Below are 10,000 nucleotides of genomic sequence, written 5' to 3'. Positions count from 1 at the left end.
TTTCTTTACTACTGAATCAGTTTGCTTTGCAATGATGATGTTTTATCTCCACAAATATCACAAAACTGGAGGAGTTCTGCTGTGTGTTGGAGTTGCCAATGCTAACAGTTAGTGTCTAGCCCAGATGTTCTCTGCTGTTTCTTGGACACTAAAATAACAACAGCCGTTCCCGTTGTGTGTCCAGATGGATGACAGCAGTGTGACGTAGGTCTGTCAGGATTTTCAAATCCTAAAGTTTCACCGTCTATTTTCTATCCAAATCTAATGCAAGAGATAGGTATAGGAGACTATTTTCATGTTCAGCATGCATGTTAAACTCAGAGTGACTGATCATTTAAAAACAAAATGTTTCTGAGTGAAGGACCTCTTTACATGCAGGTGATTTTAGCAAATAAATGTGTTACAGCTCTGACATCAGGGTGTGCTACAGCCACTTGCTGTTTCAAGTTGAAAATGAAAGTGATGAAACATTTAACCCTCTTACTGTCCTAATGGGTGTGACCCCACGAGGAAAGTTGACCATTTAGCAGGGTTGATGGTTTATCGCTTGGGTCCATGTGGCCGGGGTGAGGAGTGAGCTCCATCTCAACCCTGCCACATGGACCTCAAGGGATAAACCATCAATCCTGCTCAATGGTCAACTTTCCTCGCTGGGTCACCCATAAAGACAGTGGGAGGGTTAAACTAGTTTGTGTGAAAATAACATTCTTTCACTTACCAAGATGACAGCGTAGGCGAGTGTTGGTGGGTCCATATGAGCTCCCAAGAGTAGCTCCAGGTCCCAAAAGCCAAAATCCTGCAGATCCCAATGAGTTGCTGTTGATGAACGTTCGCAGAGTGAGAAGAGTACGGTAGGTGCAGGGGCAGGAGCGACAGTTTCCTGCCACACACACCCCTGCACTGTACAAAGAAAACAGTGCCTGGCCCTGGAAAGAGGAGAATTGTATTCATTTAAGGCTAATAATCAATTCAAACATCAAACTCATCCCACTCTTACATTCTTATCCAAAGCAAAGTGATGCTGTCTAACTAAGTAACTCACCCCCTTGTTAAATCATGAAACATTAAATGTGATTAAACACAAGTTATTGCCTTTATAATTAAGGAAGCACTTTAAAATAACTTGAAGTACACTCAAATAGCTAAATAGGATGTCTTTGGAAGTTGTGTGTTTATCTGGCGTAAAACTAATGTTTCTGGAGTTGCATCATCATACAATGGCAGTTTGATGGTCTGGGGATGCTTTGGACCACTGGTTGTAACTGACGGAACCTATTTTTACTCTCTGCCAGAAACTGTCTGAACTTTGACCTTAAATGGGTCATTCATGCTGGAAACCTCTCCAAAGTGGCTGAATTACAACAATTCTGTAACACTGAAGTGTGAAAAAAGTCAAGTTTTTACAAGATGGTCGAGTTCCCTGTTGAACAACACCAGCATGTGTTGTGTTATGGATGCCAGTATGCAGGTCTAGCATGCATGTCCAGAATCCAATTAAAAGCATCCCATGCTGGTCCTGCAGACCACATGCTGGAAAGATGGAAGATCTACGATCTGGATCATGTAGTTCAACTCACCATAAAGAGTTTGCTGTTTGTGCTCTATGGTTATTCCCAATACAAAAGATTATTAGATTATAACATAAATTATACCCCACCCTGTCTAAATGCATAGAAATTATTCAAACAAAACAAAGACTAAACCCTTCACATCAGACTGTTCAGAAAACATTTAACCCTCCCACTGTCCTAATGGGTGTGACCCCCGCGAGGAAAGTTGGCCATTGAGCAGGGTTGATGGTTTATCCCTTGGGTCCATGTGGCAGGGGTGAGGAGTGAGCTCCACCTCACTCCTGCCAGGTGGACCTCAAGGGATAAACCATCAATCCTGCTCAATGGTCAACTTTCCTCACTGGGTCACCCATAAAGATAGTGGAAGGGTTAAAACAAAATCTAACCTTAAGTCAAAATGCTAATTTCATAAGCATCATTCCGTCCGCGAGCTGTGAAAGTTAAGTTGAGTACCTTTGGTCCCACAAAGGTCCAGCCTGATTTTGAGTCAATGCCTCGCTGGTAAACAGCCTGAAATTCAGCTAAGATCAGATGGTAGTTGGCTTCCAGAACCTCGATGTCATGTCGATGAGCGTCACGTGGAAAAAAAGGAACACTTGGGACATCTGGCAAGAAGAAGAGATGGGGCCTCTGTATTGTGGAGAGATCGTTCAGTCGGACCTAAAGTGTGAGTTTTGGCAAATTAGTGATTATTTGGTGACAAGATTTCATTTATTTGTTGTCAGATCTGAAACGAAAATTATTCTAATGCCATGAAATTCAGTGTAAAGCCTTACTTAATTGCAGCTGCTGCCTCTCATACCTGCTCTCGAAGGCCCTTGTGAATGCGGCCCATGCCCACCCAGCTGTAACGCTTGGCGTACTCCTGCAGAGCTGTGTACAGCTTCTTGGCTTCTGCAGAGGCCTGGGCAGGGAACAAGGCATGACTCAGCACTGGGGCGAGGTAACTGTGCCCCTGCTCCTTATCCTTCACAGTTTCCATGGAAATAAAGGAACTAATCTGATCACTCCTGAACAGCTTGGACCGAGCATTGCACTTTGTTCCAATACAGATGCCACTCCGGGACATCATGGAGCGTCTTGAGCTTGACTTGAGCTTCCCTGTGCCTGGAAGAGGCAGATCAGAGCCGATCCGATAGCAGTGCCACAGAAACAGGAGCAGGAGAGTCCACAGAAGGCCGCTCAGTGATTGGACACCAAGCTCAACATACTGAGGCAAAGGTAGTGTGCTCATTGACCAGTGCATCCTTTAAAGCTTTGGAGATACTGAAAAAGGAAAAACAAGAAAGAAATGATGATTAAACTATGTTCAGTGTGGCAAAGAAAGGAATATGTCTGTTTTAAATATGTAACAATGAAAATTATGATTTATTTTGATTTAAATTATTTAACAGTCATGAAGCTGGAAATAGTTTTATTTCTGGGAGATTTTAATATTCATGTTGATGACAGCACTTCTGGCCTGGCGGTGGAACTCTTAAACAATGACTGAATCTTTTAATTTTGAGCAGCATGTTTCTGGCCCCACCCATCAAAAAGGCCACACTTTAGACCTTGTGTTTTCACTTGATCTTAATATTGCTAATCTTTGTGTGAAGGATGTCCACATGAGTGACCATAGCTGTGTTTTATTTGATTTGCTCTTCAATCCTGAGTCCACGCCTTCTGAGATCACATCACAAAGGCGCATCATTACAGAGAATACAGCAGCAAGATTCTCTGAATTGTTTGACTCTAATTTGATCTTGGAATCTCAGAATGTGGACAGTTAACAGTCTCTGTAAATCCATTTTGGATGAGGTTGCTCCTTCTAAATCAAACCTGCTACCTCGGAAATCGTTTTGTCCATGGATAAATGACAGCATTTAGAACATGAAAAGACTGTGCAGGAAAACGGAACGCCTGTGGAAGTCTACTAAACTTGAGGTCCATAGGCTGCACCTTAAGGACTGTTATGGAACAGTTTTTCTTTATTAATTATTGATCATTGACTCAATCAGCTGAATGTGGATGTATTGCTCTATGCCTCTTTGGTCATGCTCACTCATTCGGACACGCCCACACGGGCCACTCACGCGCACGCACGTATTCTTGACTTCCTACACACACACATACACAGTCTCTCTCTCTCTCTCTCTCTCTCTCTCTCTCTCTCTCTCTCTCTCTCTCTCTCTCTCTCATTCCCCCTCCCTATGGATAGACTTTGTGACCGTATGTTCGGTGCATTTTGCCTCGTGCATCTTGCCACAGTTATAACTGTTTAACTTGTCTGCTCATGGTCTCCATCCCTCTTCACTGTAGGAAATGGGTTATTGATAAACATATTGATAAAATCCATGACATTATTTGGTCTTTCGAAAGCCGGGGTCCCATCGCCTCGCAGCGCCAGAAGCTGACGCCGGAAAACTGTCGACAACCTAAATCTCCTCTGGCGCTGTGCTTTCGCTGGGGTCGGTTTGAGGATCTTGAGGGGGGATGCAGATCCACGAACTACTCATGCCCTGAGTGGAGAGATTTGGTGAGACAAGTTGTTTTTTGTCGCATTGTCTTGTGGTACCGAGAGAAATCCTAGGTGACCAGGGGTTAAATTGGTTTTTGGGCGTTTTAGCCGGAAAATATAAATGCTGACAGATTCCTGGAATGCTGTTTTGGTCAGGGAGCAAGATAAGCAGATTCCGGAAATGCTCTATTGGCTTGGTTTTTTGGGCATTTTTGCCTAAAAATAAACGCTACCCTGGTGTGATAAAGTTATAAATGATAAATAAATGAACCGGTGTGATAACTAAGAGGTTAAATTGGTTTTTGGGTGTTTTGGCCGGAAGTATAAACGCTACCCTGCTATGGGGGAATTTGGCTTGGGTCTTTGGGCGTTTTGCCTTGAATAGAAACGCAACTCTAGTTATCTGTGTTGCTGTTTGTTTGTCTTAGATGTTGTCTGCTTTAATTGTTGTTCGAATGGATGAGAGAGTGTCTGGACTTGCTTATTCGTGTAGAACGAAAGATATGGCAAATCGTTTGGACATGTTTCAAGTTGGTGGTCAGACTTTTAAACTGGTTGGCTGATAAGTGAGTCCCGCTGTGTTTAGAGACACAGTTGGAGGGCAGATTCGTGAGCCTAAATCTGACCTCATGCCGAAGAAGAGACGGTGTGGTTTCTATATGGGGAAATAAGAACTCACAAAATACCTTTTCAGTAAATATTGCACATTGATGGAAATGTAGGTCCAGGAAATGTGGAAATGGTCTGAAAATCATCAGAGGAATCATGGAAAACGTGATTTTGATAACCGCTGACGTGTCATAAATGTATTATGCTTACGAGGAAGCACAGAGCGGTGGAGAGAAAAAAGGGTTGAAGTTGTGAAACAGAGAGAGAGCCCAGCCAGGCTCAAACAAAAGAAGAGAAATAACCCAAACAATGGTTGCTGTGCTCTGAGCTAATAAGGTCTTATTAATTGAGGCCTGAAGGTTATAACTAGAAAATTAAAATGGAAAATATAATTTGAAACAGAGTTTGAACACTTGAAACTAAGTGTGAAGCAGTTGGACAGTTGCTTTGAGGTTTTCTGTCCTCTTTTGAATGTAAACATCGACATCGACTCATGCTTTCAGAGCCAGTAGAGATGAGAGTAGGATACTGCTGACACAGCCGGCTCGGCCGACCTTGCGCACTTTAGAATTGGGAGAAATAAATTATGCAGTTTCAGACTGAAACATTTAAATGTTGGTAGATTTTAAATAACTTAATGAACATATTTATTGCTGAACACATCAAATAAATTTATTTAAATTTGAATCAAGCTAATTTAGTCAATGATCAAATTTTTTTTAAGGGCAGACGGGATGAAATTACCCATATTCATAACTTGGATTTCATAAAACATGATAAAGTTTAAAAATCTTTGTTACAAATCTAAATTTATCTATAAATATGATTTGGCTGAGGAATGTAATTTAGCTTATTGAGTGATTCGGCTGCTTCTTAGTAAATTCAATTGTTTTTTTATCTTTTAATGTGACTGAGTGGGATAAGGCCAATTCTCAGTGCCATGCCAAACCTTGCTGTCTCCTTATCATAACCCAAACAGAAGGAGACTGCTGGAGGCTACGCTGGCCTATTCACACACAGAGTGGGGCCTGACCCTTCTCTGAGTCAGGTAGTTAGCTGATTCCTCTTGATCAGTGGTTCCCAACCTTTTTCCCAAGGGACCCCTTTTTTTACCAGTCAAATTTTTGACGACCCCCTCCCATTCTCTCTTCCAGTACAAACATTATTAAGAAATGATAAAATTGTTCAAGCACATTTTAATATGCTTTGATTCAATAGATAACAGTAATAGTAGGCTCCAGTACAGAACAAAGTCATTAACAAAACCAAACAGAGCATAATGTGCTTGACAGTTTGTATTACTTTTCTGAACACATTGTTTCTTGTAAACACTGATAAATCAATCATTCCTTTCAATAAACGATTGACACATAAAAAATACACTGAGCAAAATGTACTTAAATGTGTATATTACTGTTTATACTAAATTATTTACTGTAAAGGCTGTGATTAATCAACCAGTCCTATCTTTAATGAACTTTTGACACTTGAAAATAAAACAGTGAGCTGAGCAAAATGTTCTTAAAAGTGTGTTACTTTTTCTGTACTAATTATTTCCTGTCTTAATATCAGTAAACTTTTCACTCATGAAAAAAAATGTGAGCGAAATGTAGGCTATAAACAAGTAATAAATGAAGTTTTAACCCCTTAAAGTGGAGATGTCCTGGCGACCCACTGAGAGGCTTTGGCGCCCCCTTGTGGGGGTCGGGAAACCCAGGTTAGGAACCACTGCTCTTGATGATCTGCCAACTATCTGACGCTATTGCATCTGCTGACTAACAATAATACCTTGACCATGAGGGTAAACCAAAATAATATTTAAGCAGAATGTACAAAGTTGCCCCTGATAGGAGATCATACGAACTGTCATGGAATATCACAGATAGGAATGACGGTTAAATGTTATGTTTTTTTCAACCTAAATTACCTTATCCTTAGGAAATTAGGGATTAAAGTATGATGTCCTGAACTTTTAAAAGTACTGATTGTGTTTTCTTTACATTATCGTATCTTGAACCTTGATCTGGTTCGCTTGCCTTGAGCAGATTCTTAGACATCATCCATCAGAGACTATCCAATATCTTTAGAAACATCATCCATTTGAGATTTCTAGATACAATGGTTTATAGTTTGCTGTTATCATATGACTTCTTAAAGGTCAGACTCCTACACGAACCGTGTGTTTAGTCCATTCATAACTTTGGAACTTTCCTAACAAATGAATCTTATAAACAAATCTCCCCATTTATGGTTGAAGTTACCTAGACTTGCTTTTGTGTCCATGATTTTGGTAACGTCTACTTTGTGATGAGTTTCTTTTTATGAAGATGTTAAATGAACTGAATAGTTAGAGAATCTAGTTCTTTGAAGTTATGAAAAGTTCTCTACCTTGTGTTATCTATCTATGTCTAAATTAGATTAACTGTTTATGTAATTAATATTGAACTCCTTCCTAGTAGGTTACTGAATACTTTCTGTCATTTTTGCTAAATCTTTATTTTGCCCGTTCTTTGTACCTAATCAGCTCCCACTTTATTATCACCTTCTTAATTCAACATAGAGAGAGCAGCTCTCGCCCTTGACTCATCATCATTGTTTTGTTATTGCTAGACAAGCATTATGAGAAGACACTTGTCCTAAATGACCCTTAGAGTTGATCAGTAGCATGATGACCTGACAGATGTTCTTTGATGGTCACATTCATTTGAGAATGGCCTGATTACATATGCATCTAGTAGTTTTTAATTTGTCAGTCTTTTATGTTGTTTATTTCTTGTTGTTTTGAGAGTATAAATGCTTTAGTTGTTCATAATCACACTTAGTTGTACTCCTCTGATTAACCTTTAAATTAATTAGCGCTCTTCCTCGTGCATTTCTTTGTTTCCTGTAGTATTACCATTTCATACAAAATACACAATTGTAAATTATGAATTATTTCTTTGTTTGTTCTTTTCTTTTGTTTAGAACATCTTTTCCCTTCCTGAAACAATTATCATCTTTTCAAACACCTTTAGGGTTGTGTGTATCTAAGAACACCATCAGTTGTTTTATTTTTGATTGTTCACTGTCTCTATGTGACAAATGAGTTTTATATTCCTTTGATAATTCTGTTGTCCGATTTCATTTATGGAGCTTTAATTTAGCAGTATTTATCTCCTGTTGACAAATTATACACATTATTTGAGTAGCATTATTGAGTGACATTGAACATTGTTGATGTTCTCTGAAGCAACCTTACCCTGCTGAATCTCTGTGGAGCTGAAATATTATTTTTATAATTAGGACTGGTTTCGTTGTTAGTTAATTCCAGTGTTAAAAGCAAAGAGATTACATTAAGAAGTCACTAGAGGTCAAAGTTTCTGGAATAATGAGAGCAAACACATAGAGTCTATGATATTATTATTTTTTGATATGAGCTTGGGGGTGTTGACAAGCTCACCCTTTTTCCCAGATGGGTTGATTCTTTTTGATTTCATTGGATTACAATTTTGCTACAGTTCTTTCCCTACAATTTCTCCTGTTAGGAGATGTAAATCACTTTTTGTGTTTATTTTCAGTTTTCTTTACACGGATTATGGCTTTTTGTTAGGTTGGTTTGTTTTGGGTTGTTTTGTTGTTTTATGCACACTGTTACACGACTCTGCCCCTTGCTGACGTGAACTAGTGATTGCAAGTTCCTTGGGATGGGTATTTTTCACATGTATGTGAGGTCCACTTTAAACATCGGGTTGGCGCAATGCTTGCCAGTATCGGACCCATTTGTTTATGTTTTGTTTCTGGTGAGCCTGAGTTGCCTCATGCCTCAGAAGGAGGGAAGGCTGATAACGATTTCCTCACATTTTTACACTGCCTGGATGGAATTACCTTAAATATTAGATGATACGGATTGTTGCTGAAAACAATTCAAAATCAACAGTGATCTCCCAGAATTTTCTTGTGCTTTTTCGCCACAGGTCGTGAAACCAGGAAACTGGGTTTTGATGAAGGTGCTGAAGCAAAACAGATGGGGCAGCCAGAGGTCCATTCGAAGTACTCCTCATCACTCCCACTGCTGTGAAAATTGCTGAGAGGCCATCTTGGATTCATCTATCCCACTGCAAGCTCATCAACGTCAACTAACCACTCTAGCGTGGCAACGAAGTCCGGCTACAAAGGGGTGGGCCACCACTAGGGTGAAGATAAGATCAAGATAAAGATCTGCTTCAAGCTTGCTGGGTTCACCACATTGTTGATGTTGGTGGTTGCACTCATGGCCCTGCATTCGGGCCGCCTCTCAGCACCTGATGGAACAACTGAGACAGCAGCATTTGAGGGGGTACTAGAACTGGAACTGAAATGACGGATTGGGGCTCCTCCCTGACCGCGCACCTACATGACAACGTAACCTGCATCCACCTCCTCTGAAGACCCCCTGGACGCAACTACAACAGGACACAGTGAAGAAGAGACGCTGGGAAAGGATCAACTACCTGAAGCACCTGCTCCCAAATCGCCAGACTGGCTTCACGGTCAAGGACCTGTAGGACCTTTTCGGGGACAAGATCAGCTCCCTGACAATTGGACAACCGCCTTGACACACCACGGAAGGACCCTGAAGTCTTCCTATTGAGAAGTTGAACTTTGCGCTTCATGTTCCGAACTACGTTATTACTCTCCGGACCTGGACTTTAAGATACTTATCAACGTAAAACTGAAACCTTCCTGACCAACGGAAGAGGACTCTGACTTTCAAACCTATTCTCCAACCGGGACTCTCAGTCCACGGACAAGCCCTTTGATGAAGGACGCCTGGTTTGCCTCAGCTCTGCCATGGTTAGAGCTGCGTAAATTAATATTACACCTTCATTTTTCCTCATTCACAGGAAGATTAATCTGCAACTTGGAGCTTTAAACTAAATTCACCTGACGTTTTGATACACTGTACTGATGTTTTCTGTGTATTATATGAGTTTGCGAACCCTTCCCAATATCCTTGCAGGAACTGCCATAAGATTGTAGAATTGTGCATCACAGTAAATTCATTTCAATATGTATGAAATAGCTTTTCTTAAGTTTATAATTGTGTTGATTTAGCTGATTCTATTCTCTATCTCTGTGAACTGCTGTAAGATATTATTGTCAGTTGTGTTTGCCTTACCGTGTTTGTTTCCTGATTTGTTCTTATTATTTTGCTGATTTTTGTATTGAACTTAGTATAGAATGATTCTTTGGACAAGTTAACAGGACACACACACAGTCTCTCTCTCTCCTCTCTCTCTCTCTCTCTCTCTCTCTCTCTCTCTCTCTCTCTCTCTCTCTCTCTCTCTCTCTCTCTCTCTCA

The 10,000-nt window shown here is 40.5% G+C and overlaps 1 protein-coding gene across 2 annotated transcripts in view; it reads right to left on the bottom strand.

Annotated features, from left to right (window-relative positions):
• asphd1 (aspartate beta-hydroxylase domain containing 1) overlaps window positions 1–10,000 on the bottom strand; it is a 17,255-nt gene that overhangs the window by 3,687 nt on the left and 3,568 nt on the right. For both annotated transcript variants that reach the window (XM_015945859.3, XM_054750491.2), the window contains exons 2-4: window positions 2,374–2,837; window positions 2,025–2,231; window positions 719–926 (exon numbers count right to left, since the gene is read on the bottom strand). In XM_015945859.3, the coding sequence (XP_015801345.1) occupies window positions 719–926; window positions 2,025–2,231; window positions 2,374–2,817 (859 nt within the window). In that variant the 5' untranslated portion in view covers window positions 2,818–2,837. The remainder of the gene's footprint in view (window positions 1–718; window positions 927–2,024; window positions 2,232–2,373; window positions 2,838–10,000) is intronic.

This window comes from Nothobranchius furzeri, chromosome 12 (genome assembly GCF_043380555.1).
Source record: "Nothobranchius furzeri strain GRZ-AD chromosome 12, NfurGRZ-RIMD1, whole genome shotgun sequence".
NCBI lineage: Eukaryota > Metazoa > Chordata > Actinopteri > Cyprinodontiformes > Nothobranchiidae > Nothobranchius > Nothobranchius furzeri.
The sequence above is the reverse complement of the archived record's forward strand: the minus strand, read 5'-3'. Positions and strand labels throughout refer to the sequence as shown.